The sequence below is a fragment of the Conger conger genome, chromosome 11 (assembly GCF_963514075.1).
Source record: "Conger conger chromosome 11, fConCon1.1, whole genome shotgun sequence".
Taxonomy (NCBI): domain Eukaryota; kingdom Metazoa; phylum Chordata; class Actinopteri; order Anguilliformes; family Congridae; genus Conger; species Conger conger.
Window position 1 is genome coordinate 8,981,793 of NC_083770.1, and position 24,290 is coordinate 9,006,082.

A 24,290-nucleotide genomic window follows, 5' to 3' on the forward strand; every position below is an offset into this window, starting at 1 on the left:
TTTGAAGTAAAACACATCTTTGTGAGGTTTATGCATGCTTGTGTTCATTCCAAAAACAATTGCAATCCCAGAATGATTATTTATTAACCTTAGTTTTACATTTGAACAAAATACATGTATTTGTAATTGTTTGCAATATAGCACAATAAGAACAAGATGAACATGCGAATACAATTATTTCAAACAAAAATAATAATAAAGAAAAATAACATTAACATACAGCAGGCAGAAACAGTGCACAGAGAAAGAATTAAATCCACTTCTCTTTGCATCCTTCTCCACCTTCTTGTCGAACTCGTCTTATTCACTAAAACAAACAGGGATTAAACAAGAGGTGTCAAATGGATCATGGTAACATCAGGGTTGAACCCAACTAACAAATAATCAAAATCTATCCTTGCCTCTCCTGGAGCGGTGTGCCTGCGAAGAACTCCTCCCCCGTCTTCTGCAGGGTCATCTTCCCAAGAGCAGAAAGTGCACCGGTGACAGCCTGGTATGGGAAACCAGGCACTTCATCAAGTCTGATCCCATCATTGTGTGCGATACCGGTCTCACCTCTGGGAACAACACCTCTAGAATGAACAGTGATCCCGGATAAAAGGCAGTGCAGATGTACTGTTCAGGACAGTCTCGAGGTAGTAGAACCGGTCCTGCTGGACATCATTGTCTAGGTACACTGGGACTCTTTGAGGTGACTTTGTCTGGAAACCCTTCAGCCACTCGGAGGGCTCCTTTCCAGTGATCACAGCCTGTGTATGCAGAGAAAAAGCAACACAGTCCATACCTCACAGAACACATTTTATCCACCTTTGTTTCCTCACATACGTACCAGTAGTCATTTCTCTGTCCTGCGCTCCTTGACAAGCGCCTGCTCGGTGGCTGTCCGCTCGTTTGATGGCCTGGAGATGTGCTAGGACCACCGTGGTAGCTCCCTAGCCCACCCGGTACACTGGCTGAAGAATGCCCTGTAACAGACAACTGGCCCTGGCATCCACGCTGGCGACTTGACGCTAACTTACGATAACGGACGCAGATAGTAACCAACAGAGAAAGCTTGGCGACCACCCTGGCGATTTTACGCTGACTTCCGCTAACTTCCGCATGAGGGGAATGGAACTGGAAACGTGACCCCAGAGGGGATAAATTTGCAGCCATAGCTTTACACAATATCATAAATAAAAGAATACAATTAGCAATTAATATCCTGCCCTTTGGTAGGTTCTTTTCATACATTAAGAATCAATTAAGGAAATTACCCTTACAAAGGCCACCTGCACGCAGACTATTCTTGTTTGCACCTGACCCAAGACAATAAAACCTTGAAAAACATGAATGGGGACGGACAGCCGCGAGTCATTCATTTTTGAATAGAGAAACAAAAATAAGGTAAATAAATAAATTAAATTACTTTATTTGGTTTCAAAACTCAATTGTACAAACTCACTCAGTGCTGATGCAGCCATAGCTTTACACAATATCATAGTTTCACCAAATAGTTTCACCAAATGAGCATCACACAAAATATAAATCAAATAATATATGCATTTATTTACAAGCTGAAAGAAATATCTTTCTCATGTTGTCACAGTCTACTTATTTTGTGAAAGTGCCTGGCAGTTTAATTCAATTGTCCTTATTGCTTCATTGCCTTTCCTTTCCTAATGCTTGCATATTCAGTCTGTGTTTCAGGCCCATCAGTTTCTATTGAGTAACTGAACAGGACCTGCTCACATATACTTGATCAATAGAACACATTGCAGATGGCGGCTCCTCCTCCATGACTGCCTCAACTATCTTTAAGGGCTGGTGCAGTGGGTAGCACTGCCGCCTCACAGCAAGGAGGTCCTGGGTTCGAATGCCGGTCAGCTGGGGCTTCTCTGTGGAGTTTGCATGTTCCCCCCGTGTCTGCGTAGCTTTCCTCCAGGTGCTCCGGTTTCCTCCCACACTCCAAAGACGTGCAGGTTCGGCTGACTGGAGAGTCTAAATTGTCCGTGGGTAAGAGTGTGGACTGGCGACCTGTCCAGGGTGTGTTCCTGCCTTTCGCCCAATGTATGCTCCAGCCCCTCTGTGTCCCTGTTCAGGATAAGTTGGTTAAGATAAGGGATGGATGGAATTACATCTTTAATCGTTTCAGGTAACTGGATAAAAGGGATTCCACTTATCAGAGGGTGTGGATACTTACCTTGAATTGGTCCACTCTTCCCTATGTACAGCAGTAGTAGTAGTACTCCGAAGACAATGACAATTGATGTGACGCACAAGGCTGGAATCCATCCTCCTGTAATATATATTATTTCATATTTCAAGGAAGCTTCTTGGTTTGTTTTTTTTCCACCAAATGAATTTTTAAAATGTAGAATATATTTCATACCAATTTAAGGACTAGGAGAAAATGCTTATTCAGGTCATTTAGATGCATATTACTTGGAATTGCTACTCATTGTTTACTGCAAAAAAACCCATTTTGTTCTTTTTTGGAAATGTCATATTTAACTTAGATTTCACCTTATAATTGCTGCAGATTACAATCACTTCATGTCCCAACAAATGTCTCATTTCAAAACTATGACAGAGATGTTATGCAGAAGGTGGTGCACCATCATCTGGCCAATGTCCACACCGCTGCCACGAGTGTCTATTGGGTTCACCTTGTAATCCTCGGGTGGAGCACTTTTCCAGATGTGTAGAAACAGAGGAGGCGTTGCTGACAGGGTTATAGGCGGTGCATGTGAATGTTGTGGAGGGAGGGAGGGGGTGTATAGTTTGGCCCAGGCGCACACAGCTGTCATCACCACAGGGGGGCAGAGTTTCCCAGCTGTAAGTCACATTCGTCCCCTGACTGAAGCAGCTCACACTGACATTATTCCCCAGGCACTCTGCTGTGATGTTGGGTTTAGAGACGGGCTCTAAAAGAAAAATCAGTTTTCACTTAACAAAGGAAACACTTCAATATCTGTTATTTGTTAATGCCAAGCATTATGGTGTACCACAAAGACCTGAAAATATTTTTTATAGAAGTATTAACAGTTTAGTTAGGCTTAAAATGAGTAATTTGAAAGAAAACACTGAACACTGATATAACACTACGGTGTGCTACAGGTGCATTTAGATAATGTTTAATCTGCTTTCAGCCAACTTACCAAAAACCTGCACGTGAAAGTCTGTGTACAGTTGCATAGATCCGCCATATATCGAGCCAGTTCTAACTTCATAAGGACCAGAATCTGATAGGTTTAGTTTATGCAGCCATATTGATTTATTGTCAATGCTAACCCTTCCCCTATATGGCTCTTTAACATCAACTAATGATCGATGATGCCATCCCAATACTGCAAATCTTTTAAGAAAGCGGTGAACAGTGTAGATGTGGTCAGATTCAGGCGAGACAGGAAACGAGATGCTGTCTCCCACTTTCACTCTGAAGGTGGCCCCTCTCTCTACCACCGCCTCACACCACCTGCACTGGCACACTGTAAAAGAGAGGGGAATTAGTCACAATGTATTATGGAGATGGAGTTGTCACATTATAACACACAAAAATGTGGTTACCAGAGATGGAGGTAATGCACATTACAGGGGTCTTTGGGACCCCCCAAAAAAATCAACACAAAATGTACGTTAAGCTAATCCAATTAAGCAAGCCCCTTGCTTATTTCATGAAAGGCATGTCATGCGAGGTTCCGGGAAACAATAGCTAACACTAAAATAAGGAAACAATCTCAGTCTATGAAAAGTGACTGTAAAATACATTTTATATTTTTTTAATATTCTGAATATGAAACATACCACAACTGTATCAGAATTATTAGTTTTCTATAATTATTCATGGAGAAGTGCTTGCAACAAAAGCAACCATTCCTCCATGCCAACATTTGTCTTTATCGTTCAGGGAATTAACTCCAACTGTCAGAATCAATCCACCTCTGAGTGAGCCATTTAAGCACTTAATTCAATCTAGTCTCAATTGAGACTGAACTTGAGTAATGCATAAACATTATTTTACAAGCCTCAAGTTTATTATAAACAATAGTACTCAAAACAGAAGATTAAAATGTAGTTTACCTATAAGACAAAGAAGCATCGCTTCAACATGGATTCTTCTTGACATTTTGAAAGGTTGGCATTGAGTGGTCATTCTTTGTATCTATAGAAACATATTGTAAAGAAGTAACAATTAGCAAACTACCCATAAACTGTACGTTAAACATATCGTCATACAGTGTCACACCTACAATTGGTCCTTTATACCTCCTTAACATAACATCTCAAATAATGTAAATAGGAAGCTATAGAGTATAAAATGAACGCTCCCTATAGCCTATATATAGCACATGCATTACAATACATTAGTCATTGACCAGACGCTCTTATCCAGAACGACATACAATAAAGTGCACTTCAAACCCAGGGACGTTGACGACCCGAAAGGAAAGTACAGTTCCGAGTCCTAGCATGGTAACATACAGGGGCGTAGGTTTCATTTCAACATTGGTGGTTTGGGGTGTGGTGGGGTGGGGGGTGTTCTCCCCCACGACAATTGAGCATCTCTCACTTAATTCCCTGCATTCTGGTGAAATTTTAGGCTACCAATATAGTGAGTGTTCGATGGCTTTTAAGAACATTCCAAATCGAAATCTTCACATTTCCCTGTCTAGTTTCCTCATTGTTCGCCGCAAATCTTTCAGCCCGTTTGCAAACACAGCGAACAGAGTACTCACGGGAAAAAAAAAATTGTTTGCAAACGTTCGCGTTTGCTGAACTTTAACGCACCTCAGATAACTTCAGGCACAAGAGCTCCGTGAAGTTGGCAACAATTAGACTTCCTGTACAGAAGTTCCGGTTTCAACTTCCTGTGATTTTCCGTCAAAATAAGAGCTGCTGAGTAACGTTAAATAATGAGAACATAGTTACCGCGTTTGCTGCGCTTCCTCACATAATTACCATTGTTTAAATTAATTGCGGATAGAACTTATAAAAGTCAGCAAGCAACTAGCTTGCTATTTGACTAGTGACTATATTGTAGGCCAAGCATAAATTACTTGACCCTGTAGGTTCAATAACTGCTCATTTGCATACCTGCTTACTGTTTGCAAAACAATGTTGCCAAATATGAAGGGGCATACATTAAATCTATGTATAATATATATAAAATTATACATTTATTATCTAAAATCATGTTCCGAGCAATTGTTGCTGTATTTACAGTGTGGTAAGGGCATGCAATGCCATTGACTGTCAATTCACGACCAGCTCATTTGCATAGCCCATAACTCAAAAACTATAAATTGTTACCAAATGAAAGGGGGTATACATTTGTTAGTTTCTAGTGTGGGGTGGCCATACGTTGCTATTGACTGTCAATTCACAAGCAGCTCATTTGCATAGCTCATAACTCAAAAACTATAAATTGTTTCAAATGAAAGAATATTAAAGATAAGGGTCCAGCTAACAAATGTATACCCCCTTTCATTTTGAAACAATTTATCGTTTTTGAGTTATGAGCTATGCAAATGAGTTGGGTGGCAACTGACAGTCTCTGGCAATGCATGCCCATACCACACCTGACAGACAGCAACAACAGGTGGCAAACAGTTTTTAATTGAAATTTGTGCACAATTTTATATTCTCTGCAAATACATCACAATCATATCCAACTGTATTAATTTAACAATAAAAATTGACAAAATTACAGTTCATAAATAATTTTTCACCGAACTTTTATTTTGATAAATGCGAACCGGGAGTCTCCAATTGTGGCCAGCAACATTTGCCAACTTCACGCAGGACGTAGTGCAGACCTCCCCGGAGGCCTATCTCCAATATTTTAAGAAAGTTTAGCCTTGATCACTTCCAAATGAGATCATTTTATAACTTTATTCCGCTTACAAGGTCACGGCCCGTAGATGGTAGCCTACTTGAACATTTCCACATCTGCAACGTGGCTTTTCAAAAGGAACTGTGCCGGTTTAAGTTACTTGTGCACTCAGGGGGGAAGTTTCAAGCATGCTTTTAAAACGCATTCAGTGGCCAATGCGTAGTCCAGTCTTCTTCGCGAAGATATTTGCCATCTCAAAAATGTTTTTTTCGCATAAGCCTTGTGTAAAAATCTAAAAGTATCACGGAACGATCACGGTTCCTGAAATAGCAGACATGCTAGGTGGGAACTTCCAGCATTTAAATTCAATCTCAATTGCCCGTTCTCCAAACTCTCATAAATTAATGTGGACCACGAATTAAATTCGTACAATAAACTACTGACAACTTATTTTCATTCCACTGCAATACATTTAATTCATTCAAGGTCAATTGAGGCAGTAGAAATCGCATAAGCAATCATTAGACTGTGCATAAGTGGATCGTCTTAGTTGTGTAGTATATTGCGCGATCACTGGGTCACATCACGGTGTATGACAAGCGCTCTCTAAGAACCGGTAATACGTCTTAATCATACGCGTTCATGGTGAGCGTACATGGCAAAATCTTACCTTCAAGGATTCCGCTTCCTCCAACTCTAGAAGTTAAAATGACAAAGGACAAAATGACAGGAATCCACAATGTATTGTATTTCATTTCTTTCCTTACAGCACAGATGCGAACCCCCAGTCTCGTAATTAAAGTGCACTGCAATATTTAAAACAATCCAGAAAATGCAGGGAGGGCGTTTGTGCGTCGCTTGAGTGGAGCCGGTCTTCTCCTTTATGCGTTGCACGAAAGTAGTGCGTGGCCTGGGGCGCGCTGCTCATTAGAGTTTTAAATAGTTTTCTTTTGGGCATCTGATTTTCGGCAGATCTTAACGACGGAATTCAACGTTTCCAATTGGCCAAGCCCCCGAATTTACATTTAGAGGCGTGGCATAAGAACATTTGAATGGAATTTGTAGCTTAGTACTCATGTTCCCTCTTAACCCTTTAGGGGTTTGTTGAAAACAAACACTTTGCTGTCTAGCTGTAGTAAGGACACAGGTGACGTATAAACAAACGATTCAACTAATCAATGGGATGAAGAATACGTACTGTTTTCATAATGAAAGATAAGCTCAAATGTAGCTACTGATAAATTAACATCGGTTCAGTGATGTAGACAGACCAAAAATTATCTTGCGCCGAATATACAACATATATTTACAGCTTCGTGGATGCACTCCAAATATAACTTATCAGAAAAATGTTTCTCATCGTGTTCTGTTAACTACGATTTCCTGTTTTGCTTCATTCTCTATTTGGAAAATGACAATTCGTTCAATATGATAAGTACACAAAGCCGTGAGATCCCAATTTGTTTGACTAATACTATTCTTACATTAGTGCAATAACTGCTGAGAACATGCAGTATAACTTGGTTGCTGTCATTTACTAATCTGCGTGTCCGTTCATTTCCACACATTCATATACAAGTCCTAATCAGTTTTTGAATTGTTCATTTATTGTATTCGTGTTATCTTTGTTTTAGCTGCTGTAGAATGTCATGACCTTCGCAGTGTATAGCTGGGGGGAAACATCAAAGACTGACGCCATGGGAAACTATGTCGGCTGTGTGCCTGGGGGGTATTACCTCACTTTAACTCGGGATCTGGAAGCTAAAAGTTCCGAGCCAAGTTTGGCTCTGTGCCAGATTATTGGATCAGGCCATCGACTGAGAAAAGTGAACTCACGCAACAGCATTTTACAATGGATCCCCTGTTAGTTTACTGGGAATTCTGTAAATGTCACTGCAAAAGCTACACCTTCAAGGTCATTCATTGGTGTTCAGAATCACCCCGTCACGTGATATTCAAACAATAATCCCTCAAGGAATGCACAACACGAAAATGTCTGGTGTGTATATAATTAAAATATCTTTCTCACAACAGAAGACACCTTGAACTCAAGTGAAAGCGTTTCCAAGTGCTTAAATGTATATTTACATACAGGTAATGAATGCATACCCAAATATCACCTTGCATAAATTAATTCAAATGATTAATTGTTTTAGAAATAAATTATTTCATTTTGTTTTTCTTTGAGAGTTCATTGTTAATTCCATACATGTCTAGCGTATTACACCAATTGCCTGCTCATATGGTCATATTATGAACAGCCTAAAAACTGTAAGTACTTGGACTTACCATTTGGATCCTTGCAAGATCCTGCACATTCATGGGCTTGAGCTTATTAACTGCCCTCTTTAGTTCAGCCCACAGGTTTTCGATTGGATTGAGGTCCATGGCCTGAGATGGCCACTGCAGAACATAGATTTTGTTCTGTGTGGATTTCTATGTGGATTTGGAGGTATTTTTTGGGTCATTGTCTTGCTTGAAAGTCTACCTACAGCCAAGTCTCAGCCTTGTGGTAGAGGCAACCAGATTGTCAGGCAAAATTGCCTGATACTTTATATCCATTATATGGAATCCATTATACCATTGATTTTAACCAGTGCCCCTGAACCTCTGGAATTAAAACAGCCCCAAAACATGACTGACCCAACATCATATTTCACTCTGGGTATGAGGCACATGCGTTATGCGTCTGTTTCAATGGTAAACATGCCAATGCTGTATCTGACATTCAATTTTGTCTCAGACACAAGTACAAGTACGTTCTCTGATTGATACCATGTGAAGTCATCTCTCATTGGCCAAAAGAATCTGTTGGGATCAATGAAGCTCATTTTCTTGATGACAGCACCATGCTCTGCATCAATATTATATATAATACCAGGGCCATCGTCATATTCAACAACCCACCACTTTCCAATAACTGGTGAGATAATTACCACCACACCCTCACATTACCATTGCAGCCAAATCAGTGTTGGGAATGACTGTTGTGGGAATGACAATAGTACCATTCTTGGCTATTAATGGCAAGGTATTTAGCATGCTGAGGCATTTAATTCCAAAATTAAATCTTTTGGAAAATGAATATTTGGAAATCTCAATTGTGTTCTTTTATACTAACACACACAAGAAAATAAACATATATATATAATAAAGTCTAGGGTGCCTAAGACTTCTGTATATTGAAGATTTTTTTTTAGTTAAATAGATTTGTTTGTTTTTTAATTATTTATGTTTTTCTTAAATTACATAGTGAAAGATCAACTCTGATCAACAACAAAAATATTAGATTAAGGGGCAAATTTAATTTTAAAAGGATGGAACATTCAAAATGGAATAAAAACCGGTCCACCATGGCATTGAGTTTGTGACTGCTGCTGGCGAATATTTTACACTGAGTTCAACGATCTCAGAGGGAAAAAGAGTTCCGTCACAATCCCAGTAGCAGGTCTTTGGGTCTTTGGTCTGTGGGAGGAAACCGGATTACCCAGAGGAAACCCACATGCACACGGGGAAACTCCACACAGAGAGGCCCCGGCCAACCAGGATTCAAACCCAGAACCTCCTTGCTGTGAGGTAGCAGTGCTACGCACTGCACCATCTGTGCCGCCGCACGGAGTAAAATAACTAGACGATAATTTAGCTACATGGCAAAATAGAACTATTTCTAGTAGAGCATCTAGAATCAACTTTAGATTATTAATATTAATATGGATATTAAACTGTCTTTCAACAGGAATGTAATATGTATTATAATATGTAACTTTTATACATAGTCCCCCATTTTAGGGGGACAAAAAACATTAGGACGAATTTGCACAAATAGTGTGCGTCATAGTTATACAGCAAGTGCCCTCAAATTGGGTTTTGAGGGATTTGTTTTCGTTTGAGTAGAAATGCCTCATGAATTCAGAATTTCAGAAATTCATCATAGTGTTTCTGTCAGCTGTCACATCATCAGTGAAGACAAATGAGCCAGTTCCAGTGTCCATCATACATGCCTAAATCATAACACCTCCACCATGTATCATAGACGAGGTGGTATGCTTTGGATCATGAGCAGTTACCTTCTTTTCCATCACTTTGGTACAGGTTAATACCAATCTCTTCTGTCCATAATACTTTGTTCCAGAACTCTATAGTTTTACTTACTCTGTTTTAGCAAACCTGGACATTCTGCTCTTGAGGCTTACCAGTTGCTTGCATCTTGAGGTGAATCCTAAGAGGTTATGTTGGTGCAGTCTCCTGGAAAGTATAGCTTCCTAACAATGCACTAACCAGTTTTGACACACATAATGTTCTGATTATGTCTCTGATTGATTTCTTCTGATTTGTCAGCCTCACCATGGCCTACTTTACTGGCATTGATACTTCTTTGGTCCTCATATTGAGAAACTACAGCAAAAGACTCAAAATGCCAAACATATAATCAACTCTAGACTTTTTGTTAGATTTCTTGTGGATGAATTACTGATGCAACAACATATAGCTGGGCAGGAAACAGCTATGCAGCCAATTGTCCAATTACTTTTGGTCCTGTGTATGTATTGTGTATAAAAATGACTAAAGTTCCTACATGGATCACCCAATATGGATATAAATACCCTCAAATTAATGTCTACACAGTCTACACTTTCCAATCATATTTATTTCAAATCTATCATGCCGGAGAACAGAGCCAACACAACAAAAATGTTGGCCAAATACTTATGGATGCATCGTAGTTATATATCATGAATAATTATCTATTAGTAGTATACTGTTAAGTGTAATCTGTGCAAAAGAAGAAAAATAACATTCCTGGTCATAATTTTAAATGACTCGTCATTTATAATTAAATAACTTCCCAAGAGTATCAAGGGGATTCTGTCGGTTTGGCGAGTAGTCTGGTGTTCGGGTGGGTGTAGAAATAACCTGCCATTGGAGTGGATGGTGAGTTAACTGGTGTTGGTGTGGCTAGCGAGCAGTGAGGTTATTGAAGAATCCTTTGGAAAATCCTGCTTCATTAATGCTTGGTAGCTTCATTCAAAACACTTTTTGGAGTTTATTCCTACTTTTGAAAAATTACTTTATTATTCTTATTCTTGTTCTTTACACACAGTCAAGATAGCAGAGAACCGTTAAGCATGTTGCACGCTACTCCCTCTGGTTGTTGGGTAGCGGTGCTGCAGCGCTCCATCTGTACAGCGGTGACAGACGGCGAGGGGGAGGTAAAGAAGCTCCGTGAAGTTGGCAACAATTAGACTTCCTGTACAGAAGTTCCGGTCTCAACTTCCTGTGATCTTTCGTCAAAATAAGAGGTGCTGAGTAACGTTAAATAATGAGAACATAGTTACCGCATTTTCTGCACTTCCTCACATAATTACCATTGTTTAAATTCATTGCGGATACAACTTATAAAAGTCAGCAAGCAACTAGCTTGCTATTTGACGAGTTACTATTTTGTAGGCCAAGCATAAATTGCTTGACACTGTCGGTTCAATAACAGCTCATTTGCGTACCTGCTTACTGTTTGCAAAACAATGTTGCCAAATATGAAGGAGCATACATTAAATCTATGTATAATATCTATTAAATTATACATTTATTATCTAAAATCATGTTCCGAGCAAGTGTTGCTGTATTTACAGTGTGGTAAGGACATGCAATGCCATTGACTGTCAATTCACGACCAGCTCATTTGCATAGCCCATAACTCAAAAACTAAAAATTGTTACCAAATGAAAGGGGTTATACGTTTACTCTATATACCCATATCTTTAATATTCTACAGTCCTTTCTGAGAAATCCTGTTCCGAGCAATTGTTGCTGTGTTTCTAGTGTGGGGTGGCTATACGTTGCTATTGACTGTCAGTTGCCACCCAACTCATTTGCATAGCTCATAACTCAAAAACAAAAAATTGTTTCAAAATGAAAGGGGGTATACATTTGTTAGCTGGACCCATATCTTTAATATTAAACAGTCCTTTCTGTGAAATCCTGTTCCGAGCAATTGTTGCTGTGTTTCTAGTGTGGGGTGGCCATACGTTGCTATTGACTGTCAGTTGCCTCCCAACTCATTTGCATAGCTCATAACCCAAAAACTATAAATTGTTTCAAAATGAAAGAGGGTATACATTTGTTAGCTGGACCCATATCTTTAATATTCTACAGTCCTTTCTGTGAAATCATGTTCCCAGCAATTGTTGCTGTGTTTCTAGTGTGGGGAGGCCATACGTTGCTATTGACTGTCAATTCACAAGCAGCTCATTTGCATAGCTGATAACTCAAAAACTATAAATTGTAACCAAATGAAAGGGGGTATACATTTGTTAGCTGGACACATATCTTTAATATTCTACAGTCCTTTCTGTGAAATCCTGTTCCGAGCAATTGTTGCTGTGTTTCCAGTGTGGGGTGGCCATACGTTGCTATTGACTATCAGTTCACAAGCTGTTCATTATAGACCTACAGTGCATCCGAAAAGTATTCACAGCGCTTCACTTTTTCCACATTTTGTTATTCCAAAATTGATGAAATTAATTTTTTTTTCTCCAAATTCTACACACAATACCTCATAATGACAACGTGCAAAAAGTTTTGAGATTTTTTTTTTTAACTAAGAAATCACATGTACATAAGTATTCACAGCCTTTGCCATTAAGCTCAAAATTGAGGTCAGGTGCATCCTGTTTCCACTGATCAACCTTGAGATGTTTCTACAGCTTAATTGGAGTCCACCTGTGATAAATTCAGTTGATTGGACATGATTTGGAAAGGCACACACCTGTCTATATAAGGTCCCACAGTTGACAGTGCATGTTGGAGCACAAACCAAGCATGAAGTCAAAGGAATTGTCTCGAGGCACAAATCTGGGGAAGGGTACAGAAAAAGTTCTGCTGCTTTGAAGGTCCCAATGAGCACAGTGGCCTCCATCATCTGTAAATGGAAGAAGTTCGGAACCACCAGGACTCTTCCTAGAGCTGGCCGCCCGTCTAAACTGAGCAATCGGGGGGAAAAGAAAAGTTTTCGTCAGGGAGGTGACCAAGAACCCGATGGTCACTCTGCCAGAGCTCCAGCGTTCCTCTGTGGAGAGAGGAGAACCTTCCAGAAGGACAACCATCTCTGCAGCAATCCACCAATCAGGCCTGTATGGTAGAGTGGCCAGACAGAAGCCACTCCTTAGTAAAAGGCACATGGCAGCCCGCCTGGAGTTTTCCAAAAGGCACCTGAAGGACTCTCAGACCATGAGACACTAAATTCTCTGGTCTGATGAGACAAAGATTGAACTCTTTGGCATGAATGCCAGGCATCATGTTTGGAGGAAACCAGGCACCGCTCATCACCTGGCCAATACCATCCCTACAGTGAAGCATGGTAGTGGCAGCATCATGCTGTGGGGATGTTTTTCAGCGGCAGGAACTGGGAGACTAGTCAGGATTGAGGCAGCAATGTACAGAGACATCCTGGATGAAAACCAGCTCCAGAGCGCTCTTGACCTCAGACTGGGGCGACGGTTCATCTTTCAGCAGGACAACGACCCTAAGCACACAGCCAAGATATCAAAGGAGTGGCTTCAGGACAACTCACAGGAGAAATGCCCAACTCAGCTGCTACACTCACTCACCTTCACGCTACATACATGAAGGGTCTCACATATATACTGATATTACGTGATGCTCAAATTATGTGATTGCTCCAATGGATATGTGAAGACCCGATACACTGATAACACAAATGCATGGACTTGTGCCAACGGGAAGACACACAAGCTACTGGCAAGAGCTGTGCGGCTACCGCAACAACATCTGCACTCACATTCTGCGAGTTTGCACAAACGTCATGGACATTTTAACTTTTGTAAAGAACGACAAAACAATGAAAGTACTTCAATGCATGTTGCACATTTATTTTGTTACATGCAATGCGTAAGTTAACAAAATAGGAAAATGTTTACCAGCTGCTGTCTCGTTTGGCTCCCGTGTTGGCGGGCAAAGGGTGCCGATGAGAAACAGAGTTGTGTTTATTGGTTCCGTGCGTGATTGGATCCGCACCAACGTCACGTTTTATTGTGGGGAGGTTTTCCGGGTAGAGTAGGCCTTGATCAAACCGACTTTGAGGAATGACTTTTCATACAGTAAATGTTGCAATATGAATATGGTATAGTAATGGTTGTGGGCAGATGCAATACTTATGTAAATGGCTGGTGAATTGGGCATTAATTATTTAATACTTCATAATAGTGATTGTTTACATGAGTATAATGCCAGATGATGTAGCGTTACTATGCTCCCTTGTGGCATTTTCTTTTGTTTCTGTGTTTCATTTTGAAAGGGCTTCGCCTTTTCCCGGTGCATTTTGGGGGAAAAAACTTTTCCTCTCCCGACATAAGGGCATTTTAGACATCGTCGAAGGTACGGTTAAAAAACATGCAAACTAAGCTGGTCATGTATCCTGTTCATATCCTGTAAGAAACAAGTTTATTTGTAATTTACTTAGTTGTTTTGTGGTTGTATCTATTCGTATCGGCTAAACTAGGATGCACACAGTAGCGATACGGGCTGGGCAGACATGGAGGTCCGATTAACGAGAGAGGCCCGTGCTGACACATCCAGGCCTAGCTAACGGCATGTCAGAGTGGATATCGGAGCATCTCGGGAGTTATTACGGACACCAGCTGTTCACTTGGAAGATAAAGTATTTAGCCACGTTGATACACACGAAGGGAGGACACAGAGCCAAATAATGTGAACACCGTTTCTGGACATTTACAGAGGATGCATGTGACAAGCTAGCGAGCATACTAACCAGGAGGGCTGACATTTGAACTTAAATTAGCGCCCTTGGTTTCACGGTGCTCAATAAAAAAAAAGAAGGAAAAATAAACACCCGTTTGAAACACCAAGCCAAGGGGCCGCTACAACTTATATGTCTAGTCTCAGAGTGTTATTTGTTGTCATTGTGTAATTGTTTGTTTAATGTTTCCCTGTGTGTTCATAATGGTGCTGGCCACCTGGTATATGTCTACCCCCTGGTTGTTGTAGGGAAGGAGGGTCTGGTGATGTGTAGGGAGACACACGTGTGAAGCATGACTTGTGTCTCTGAAAGCTGTAGTCCTCACTGACTGAGGCTACAGCAGAACCGGCAATAGGTTGCTTTGGAACTGCCTGTAGTTCTTTATTATTATTTCTGTATTTTGTTTGCTAAACTTAATTTTGTCTACTTTTGCGTTTTCATCTTTTGGACCAGACGGTCAAGAACTGCTAGTAAAGATGAGTTGTGGTGCTTCAGTGAATCCATTAATATTGCTTTAAAAAATATTTTTCCCTCTAATATCCTGCAATGTTCCATTGTAATATGAATCATGGTCCAATGTAACAAATCTAAATTCACTGGAACAAGGACAAATTAAAATCTCCACCAATTTCTTTTTAAATTTGGTAAATTTGGCAAGACCTCAATTGTCTTGCAGTACATACCATACAGTTCCTGGCTAACAAATGTAGAGGGGACTGCAATAATTCTTTTTTTGGGTACTGTTCTGATTAAAAATGACAGGTATGTGTCTATAATGGAATCATTTAGCCAATTGTTTCCTTTCAGAATTGCTTGATCATGCGAAGTTAATGGGTAAATTTATTTTTGAGCTAATACATGTATTTTGATTAGGAGATTTGGACATGCATCGAGCAGAACACGAGTGAGCAACTTGCTTACAATGCTCTACTTGCTCTTTTGAAGATATGCAGTCAAATACGCATATTATGAACTTAGACTTTAGAATAATTTTTTGTATTAAATCAAAAGTGTACTCCGCAACTGACAGTCAATAGCAACGTATGGCCTCCCCACACTGGAAACACAGCCACAATTGCTCGGAACAGGATTTCACAGAAAGGACACAGAAATCAGAGGAAGTTGAGAACAGAACTTCTGTACACGAAGTCTAATTGCCCTCTTCATGGAGCTTCCTGTGGAGACAAATATTACACAGCATATCCTGCCAAGGTGCCTGGAGTCGCATACCTTTCTGAGCCGTTTTCTCAGTTCTGTTATACGGCCACCGAAAAATGTGCAATGAGCAACAATCGAAACAGAAACTGCTGAAATTGATCACAGACAAGGGGGGAGACGCCGAGTGACAGCATCAAATCTCCGAGAACAATATGCAACCGGTTACTATCACCATGTTTTTGCAGAAGAACGGCAGTCATATAACCAGCCTTCTCATTCACACGACAGAGCACTTGTGTTACTTTCTCTCATTTCTAAGCACTTTGGCTTGTAAAGCTCTCAGTCAAAAGAAAGGGTTTGTTAATGTGAAGAAGGCCCAAAGTCGGGGCTGATGTTAATTGTCATTTTAATTTCTGAAAATACATGTCAGCGGTCTCTTGTAACCTTATTGTTAGCAGAGAGATTTCGGCCGTGGACCAAGTAGTCAGGGATCCACTGTCTACAATAACCTGTCATACCTATAAAAGATAATTTCGTTTTTTTACTTTGGAGTTTGGGAAAATCGAGAATCGCCTGAATTTTGTGGCCTAGATATATAACTTCAATCAGGGTGAACCGGAGTTTTTCTTGTTTGACCTTGCAGCCCTGTTACTAGGAATTTTACCAGCTTGAGTGAATCTTGAATTGGGAATGTCAACAACATACTGAATTATTTGGAACTGTTCCGAAATCTCCTGAAGAGCAGCAGAGAATACCCTTGTGGTAGTCTAGACCAGGTGTATCGTTTTGTCTTAAACATAAAAGCAAACCAGTACTGGGAATCAATATCAACTGGCATACTGAAAAAAAACCCATTTGGAAACCACAACACCGGCTTTGAACAACGCATGAAAAACAGGGCCAATTCCTTCCTCAGCCTCTGGGCGGAGGGGACATTTGCGTTTACATGGCCTGTACTCTGACTTTAGGGGTAACTTGAAGTAGAGTAGCCCCAGTCCTGAGCCCCACATCATATTTGGGCATGGCCCACAAATGAGAGGGAATTGCACTCAGTTTTGGGTCTGACACATGCAAATACGTGTAAGTGTCACAAGGCAATGCATGAATGCTGTCAGAGAATCTGGAAACTGGTGTGCAATAACACACAGAGAGGGAGAATATTTGTGAGTTCTCCTCTCTTCCCAGTCTGTAGTCCAAACTTAATTTAACCCAGGGTCCTGTGTCCTCACATTTTTTGTTTGAGGCTTTACACAGAGACACATGGGGTGCGCTTCCCAAAATGGTACAAAATGGCTGTTGTGTTGAGCTCAATTACAGACAATGCAAAAATCTTGTCCTACCAAAAACAATATAGTACACAATTTAGTTTCACCATACCATTTCTCCTCATATTCAAAATCTCTACTCCTTCCCTACATGCAGTTTTCCTTTCATTCTCACTGGATTTTCACCAGTGCCTCATTTTGTCCTGTGCCTGAGCAAGGCACTTTGTAATCAAACCCCTTTTTCTTCCGTTCAATACATCGTTTACATTAATCTTCTACACATTCTCAAACCCTCTGCTACATCCTAGTTCCTCCATCACTGGCATATTTACCTGGCCTTAGCTGTGCCTGGGCATCTGTCCAGATCCCACGCATAGAAGTACATTTAAAAGTTTTCCTGCGCCCTGTGCACCTTCATTGTCCTTGCAATCCAGTTTGGCTGCCAGGACACCAGCGCCCTGTGGCATCCAGCCATTCCATCCAGGGCAGCCACCAGGGTTTTGGATCATGACATTACCCTGGGGAGCCGTTTCCCAAAGTCCAGTATCCTTTTGCTGAAGCCAGCTCTTTCTGCAAACCATCCATGAAGCAGTTAGTCAGCTGGGTTCCGTACGGGGTGAGACTGGCATGTTATCCCCAGGTTTCTCCATTCCACTGTGTGCATTGTATTTTTCTGTAAGTCTCTCAAGAACATCATTATCAGTTTCACCAACCTTCTCCACCCACCTGACTTGGATATGCAGGTCCACACACACGGCCTGCAACTCTGACAGCTTCCAGAGATGAGTTGCAGGACCGTCAGACCCTGGTCTTCCTGACCCACTCTGGGGTACAGGCATACTGTGCAGTTCACCCATGGTGGAAATGACCTTTCCCGTGGAATCTGGGCTTGCTGAGGCTCCTCGGTGGGTGGGTGCAGGGGCAGCTGTGCCAGGTGTTGCTGATAGTGGTCTGGCGGACATGCAGGGTAATCTAGGTCCAGGTCAATTTTGTATATGCCAGTGAGTTATGCTAAATTTGGATCAAAAGAGCAGTTGAAATGCACAACAGGAGGTAACACTGAATAAAAAAGAAATAAAAAAATGAGAAAGAAATATATATAAAAAAATATATATATATATATATATATATATATATATATATATATATATATTTCTTTATTTTAAATTGAGGATTTATCTCCTTCTTCCCTCTTTGCCTGCTTTTCCTGTCTTAACATTGTTTCTTTTTTCCACAAATCTACTTCAAACATATTTCCATTTCCGTTTATTTTTACAGTACAAAAATGATAATTGCTTCATGATAAGTGGTTGCTGACCCATACTGTCATGCATTATTTTCCTTTTTACTTATTTTAATGCGCAAGTTTTATTTTGAAAACATTTTTTTAACTGAATAAACTTTGTAACTTTTTTTTTTTTTTTTTTTTTTTTTTAGGTGCCCCTAACCTAATCAGAGTCGGATTCAAAATCTGCACATCTAAAAGACAATTTGTCTCCAATGTCGCCACTTTCACACATGCGTGCATACACACACAGAAACACACAACGCCTCTATCACACTGGCCTGTTTTCTGCTTGCACTCTCATGGACAACAAAACATACCATATTACAGAACAAGGTAATTTACTTTAGAGCTCAGTTATTTTTTATACGTATTTACTCATTAAGACCAATCAATTCTAATAGTTAACAATTAACTATTACTTCTATCAGCGCTTGGGACTCAGTCCCAGAGTGTTAGTATTACTACTAATCACTCTCTAACACTCTCAGCGCTTGGGACCCAGTCCCAGAGTGTTAGTATTACTACTAATCACTCTCTAACACTCTCAGCACTTGGGACCCAGTCCCAGAGTGTTAGTATTACTACTAATCACTCTCTAACACTCTCAGCGCTTGGGACCCGGTCCCTAGAGTGTTAGTGAGAGCATACCGGCTCTCGTGTCGGACCCATCACTCAGGGAGTGATTCAGTCAGCCCCAAGTCAAAGGAGGTACCTTTTAGTGGTTTACTATGGCCTCAACTGAATGTTCTTTTTTTAAAGGATCCCGTATTGGTTACCCCACACATAAACGTCTCAGAACTGGACCGGATACCATCATCCTTCCCCATAGGCGATTGCTTACAATCCCTTCATGGGGTGGGTTTTTCGGTTCAATGGACTCTAACCCCTGGCAGTGTACACTGTCTGTCTGCGTCACAGACTCCGAGACTGTTCTGTATAGGGAAGAACCACATTAGCGATCCCATCCTCGTCGCCAAACTGCTAGGGAAAAATGCCCTTTTTAACTTTTCACAGGTGAGCATCGTCTGCTGAAACAGATCCCAGTAAAAACAACGATAGCTATACTTCAATTTAACTTTTGTATTTATTTGCAAAGAAATGACAGAAAGTGAGAAAGCTTACCGGCTTTCTGATTTGCATCAGACACAGTAAGACTCTTATACACACTTTTCCCGGGGGGGCGTTACCAAAACAAAAAGACGTGAAGCTGGCCATGAACATTTATCAGTATTTTGTCATTTATCATTTATTATACCCCTTGTTGACCTTGCTGTAAGACCAGAATGTGCTATTTGAGAAGCAGAGACATCAAGATCAAAGGCGGTCTGTCTGCTGGAGAGAGACAGAGAAAGACTCATAGTAAGCACTTAATTGAGAAAGTGGTCTAATAGTCATAAGGATTATCACTAAAAGGTTATTTGTAATCATGTGATTGTCTTTATGTTAACACACATTGTCAATTAAGAATCAATTAAGAAAATTACCCTTACACGTCAAAATAAGAGCTGCTGAGTAACGTTAAATAATGAGAACATAGTTACCGCATTTTCTGCGCTTCCTCACATAATTACCATTGTTTAAATTCATTGCTGACACAATTTATGAAAGTCAGCAAGCAACTAGCTTGCTATTTGACTAGTTACTATATTGTAGGCCAAGCATAAATTGCTTGACCCTGTCGGTTCAATAACTGCTCATTTGCATACCTGCTTACTGTTTGAAAAAAATGTTTCCAAATATGAAGGGGCATACATTAAATCTATGTATAATATCTAGAAAGTTATACATTTATTATCTAAAATCATGTTCCCGGCAATTGTTGCTGTATTTACAGTGTGGTAAGGGCATGCAATGCCATTGACTGTCAATTCATGAGCAGCTCATTTGCATAGCCCATAACTCAAAAACTATAAATTGTTACCAAATGAAAGGGGTTATACATTTACTCTATAGACCCATATCTTTAATATTTTACAGTATTTTCTGTGAAATCATGTTCCCAGCAATCGTTGCTGTGTTTCCAGTGTGGGGCGGCCAAGCATTGCTATTGACTGTCAGTTGCCAGCCAGCTCATTTGCATAGCTCATAACTCAAAAGCTATAAATTGTTACCAAATGAAAGGGGGTATACATTTGTTAGCTGGACCCATATCTTTAAAATTCAACAATAGTTTCTGTGAAATCATGTTCCCAGCAATTGTTGCTTTGTTTCCAGTGTGGGGTGGCCATACGTTGCTATGGACTGTCAGTTGACACCCAGCTCATTTGCATAGCTCATAACTCGAAAACTATAAATTGTTACCAAATGAAAGGGGGTATACATTTGTTAGCTGGACCCATATCTTTAATATTCTACAGTCCTTTCTGTGAAATCATGTTCCCAGCAATTGTTTCTGTGTGTCAGGTGCAGGGTGAGCATTAATTGCAGTATTTCACCAAAAATACTGTAGAATACTAAAGATATGGGTCTCTGGAGTAAATGTATACCCCCTTTCATTTGGTAACAATTTATAGTTTTTAAGTTAAGTTCAATGCATGCCCATACCACCCCTGACAGACACCTGGATGGGCCCCCCACTTCATTCTGGTTCCTCCCAAGGTTTCTTCCTTCTCCACCTTGGAAGTTTTCCCTTCCACTGTTGCCGTAGGCATGCTTTTGTGGAGGAAAAGGCTGGGGCTTGCTCTAAAGCTGTGTTTCTCAACTCTAGTCTTGCCAGAAGGTTTTTGTTGAAACCAGAAACTGAAACAACTAATTTAATAACTGATCCAATCATACCATCAAAAATGCCCTGAATTAAATAAATCAGTTCCCGGTTGAGAAGCACTGCTCTAAAGCATGTACTGACAAATATGGCGTGAAATGTGCAACACAAATAAAGTTGATTTGAATTTTATTTCATTGTAAAGTTCCCCTCCGAGGAATCGCCACCATAACGTGGTGGAGTGGTTTGTGTGTCCCGGTGATCCCGGGAGCTAGGTTGTCGGGGGCACTGTTAGCCCTCAGTAGGGTCTCCCAAGGCAAATTGGGTCTTTCTAGATAAACTGGTTTACTAATGCGTGCACCTTTGCTATCTAGTGTTGCATCACTGACTAGAAGTTTCACCTTCCTGACCCTACCATCAGTTCCTGGGAAGACTTCTACCACTTTGGCGAGCTTCCACTGGTTCCGAGGTGCGAGGTCATTTTGAAGCAGGACAACATCATTGACCTTTGTCTCGTCTGACGACCCTAAGGGAAAATACAGTTCCGAGTCCTAGCATGGTCACATAGATGCAACTTACCAACGAGCATACCACGGTTGGCAGCTAGAATACCCCGAATACCATAGCTGCCAACTCTCACGCTTTCGGTGTGAGACACACGCATTTGCCTGTTTTCACACGCACATGCAAATACGTGTGTCTCACGCCGAAAGCGTGAGAGTTGGCAGCTATGGAATACTAATGCATAGTTATTGTAGTTTTCGGGGTATTCTAGTGCCATTATAAACTATATGATACATACACACGACTAATCATAGTGGTGAGGTAGGGAGTGAAAGGTGCAGCCTGAAGAGGTGAGTTTTCGGTCCGGGCTTGAAAGTGAGTTCAAGTGAGTTAAAACAATCCTATGGTGGGACTTTTGCCATTTATGGACGGTGCGACAGAAAATTTCGGTGCCGTTGAACGTAATCGAATGCTTTTATTTATATTGTTCAAATGACCAAGTGCCGTTAAAAAGCAAATTGTATGGCTTTGTGCTATTCGCGTATGCTAGCTACATAATGTTAACATCGTACAGGGACCAGTAAAGGCTTAGAACACGCTAGCATTTATTTATTGTAAGTTTGATCACCTTTACTGTGAAGTAAAAAAGTGGACAAATTACGTTTTCTGTGAGAAATGTATTGGCGAACTCACGTGCACACACAGCGGTCTACATTCTAAAGCTCCACTTTGTCCTCCATAGTTTAAGTAGCAAATATTGTTGTATATTTCTAAAGTAATTCACAAAGCAACTGAACTCTGAGCAAGCATTCGGAATCACCAATAGCGGCCAAGAGAAATGAATGAAGATTCAGAAAATGTATAACTTTTAAAGGTTTAAAACAATTCTATGGTGGGACTTTTGCCATTTATGGACGGTGCGACATAAATTTTCGGTGCCGTTGAACGAAATCGAATACTTTTATTTTTATCGTTCCAATGACCAAGTGCCGTTAAAAAGCAAATTGTATGGCTTTGTGCTATTTATTCGCTACATCATGCTACAATCGTACGGGGACCAGTAAAGGCTTAGAACACGCTAGCACTTAGTTATTGTATGTTTGATCACCTCTACTGTGAAGTGAAAAAGTGGACAAAATACGTTTTCTGTGAGAAATGTATTGGCGAACTCACGTGCACACACAGCGGTCTACATTCTGAAGCTCCACTTTCTCCACACTCCATTACAAAATTGTGTAATCCTCGGGTGGAGCACTTTTTCCACATCTGTAGAAACAGAGGAGGCTTTGCTGACAGGGTTATAAGCGGTGCATGTGAACATTGTGGAGGGAGGGAGGGGGTGGAAAGTTTGGCCCAGGCGCACACAGCTGTCATCACCGAGGGGGGGATTTCTGCTTTCAGCCAAAAAAACTCAAATCTGCTTTCAGCCAAAAAAACTCAAATCTACTTTCAGCCAACTTACCAAAAACCTGCACTTGAAAGTCTGTGTCGGTGAACGGTGTAGATGTGGTCGAATTCAGGTGAGACAGGAAACGAGATGCTGTCACCCACTTTCACTCTGAAGGTGGCCCCCCTTAAAGATTATAGTAAATAACACCTACCAAAATTAAACCAGGTATTAAATTCCACTTATTTAAGTTTATCTATGTGTTAAGGAACTGTATTGAGTGATTACATCACTTCCTGTTTCACTAGGGTATAAAAATGAGGTAACACACATGCAATATCCCTTTGTCATCCAACACCATGAAGAAAACAAAAGAATTGGCAGTTCAAAAGAGGCAGGTGGTCGTAGACCTTCATAAACGTGGTAATGGCTACAAGAAAATTCACAAACGATTGAATATACCACTGAGCACTGTAAGAGCAATTATAAAAAAGTTCAAAAGATATGGAACTGTTGAAAATCTCATGGGTAGAGGATGCAACTGCATCTTGCCCCCCAGGATACTGAGGAGAATTGTGAGAGAAGCAACAAAAATCCCCAAGGATCACAGTGAAAGAATTGCAGGCCTTGGTGGCATCTTGAGGTCACCAGGTTTCAAAAAGCACCATCAGACGCCACCTCCATAAACACAGCCTCATTGGAAGGGTTGCCAGAAAAAAGCCTTTTCTGACCACAAGACACAGAAGAAAGCGCTTGGAGTTTGCCAAACGTCATTTACATTATGACTGGAACAAGGTTCTCTGGTCAGATGAGACCAAAATTGAACGTTTTGGTCAGATACAGCATCGGTATGTTTGGCGTAGGAACAGAGATGCATACAAGGAGAAGCACCTCATACCCACAGTGAAATATGGTGGTGGGTCAGTCATGTTTTGGGGCTGTTTTAATTCCAGAGGTCCAGGGGCACTGGTTAGGATTGATGGCATAATGAATTCCAGCAAGTATCAGGCAATTTTGGCTGAAAATCTGGTTCCCTCTGCCAAGTCTGGGACTTGGTCGTAGGTGGACTTTCCAACAAGATCATGACCCAAAACACAGCTCAAGATCCACACAGAAATGGTTCCGTGACAACAAAATCAACGTTCTGCAATGGCCATCTCGGTCACCAGACCTCAATCCAATCGAAAACCTGTGGGCTGAGTTGAAGAGGTCAGTTCATCAGCACAAACCCAAGAACGGGAAGGATCTTGAAAGGATATGCAAAGAGGAATGGTCCAAAATCCCTCCAAATGTGTTCCTTAATCTTACAGAAATTACAGGAAGAGACTCCATGCTGTTATCCTTGCCAGAGGTGGTTGCACTAATTACTAGGTGAAGGGTGCCAATAATTCTGAAA

General features: G+C 40.7%; 1 protein-coding gene across 1 annotated transcript; it reads right to left on the reverse strand.

Moving 5' to 3' along the window:
• Window positions 1-1,090: 1,090 nt before the first annotated feature.
• Window positions 1,091-6,711, reverse strand: LOC133140524 (SLAM family member 9-like). The gene is made up of 7 exons (XM_061260530.1): window positions 6,486-6,711; window positions 4,063-4,144; window positions 3,141-3,470; window positions 2,649-2,906; window positions 2,183-2,278; window positions 1,837-2,073; window positions 1,091-1,116 (listed from the first exon to the last, which is right to left on the reverse strand). Exons 2-7 carry the CDS (start codon window positions 4,133-4,135, stop codon window positions 1,091-1,093), a joined length of 1,020 nt encoding a protein of 339 aa, XP_061116514.1. The 5' UTR covers window positions 4,136-4,144; window positions 6,486-6,711.
• Between the last annotated feature and the right edge of the window lie 17,579 nt (window positions 6,712-24,290).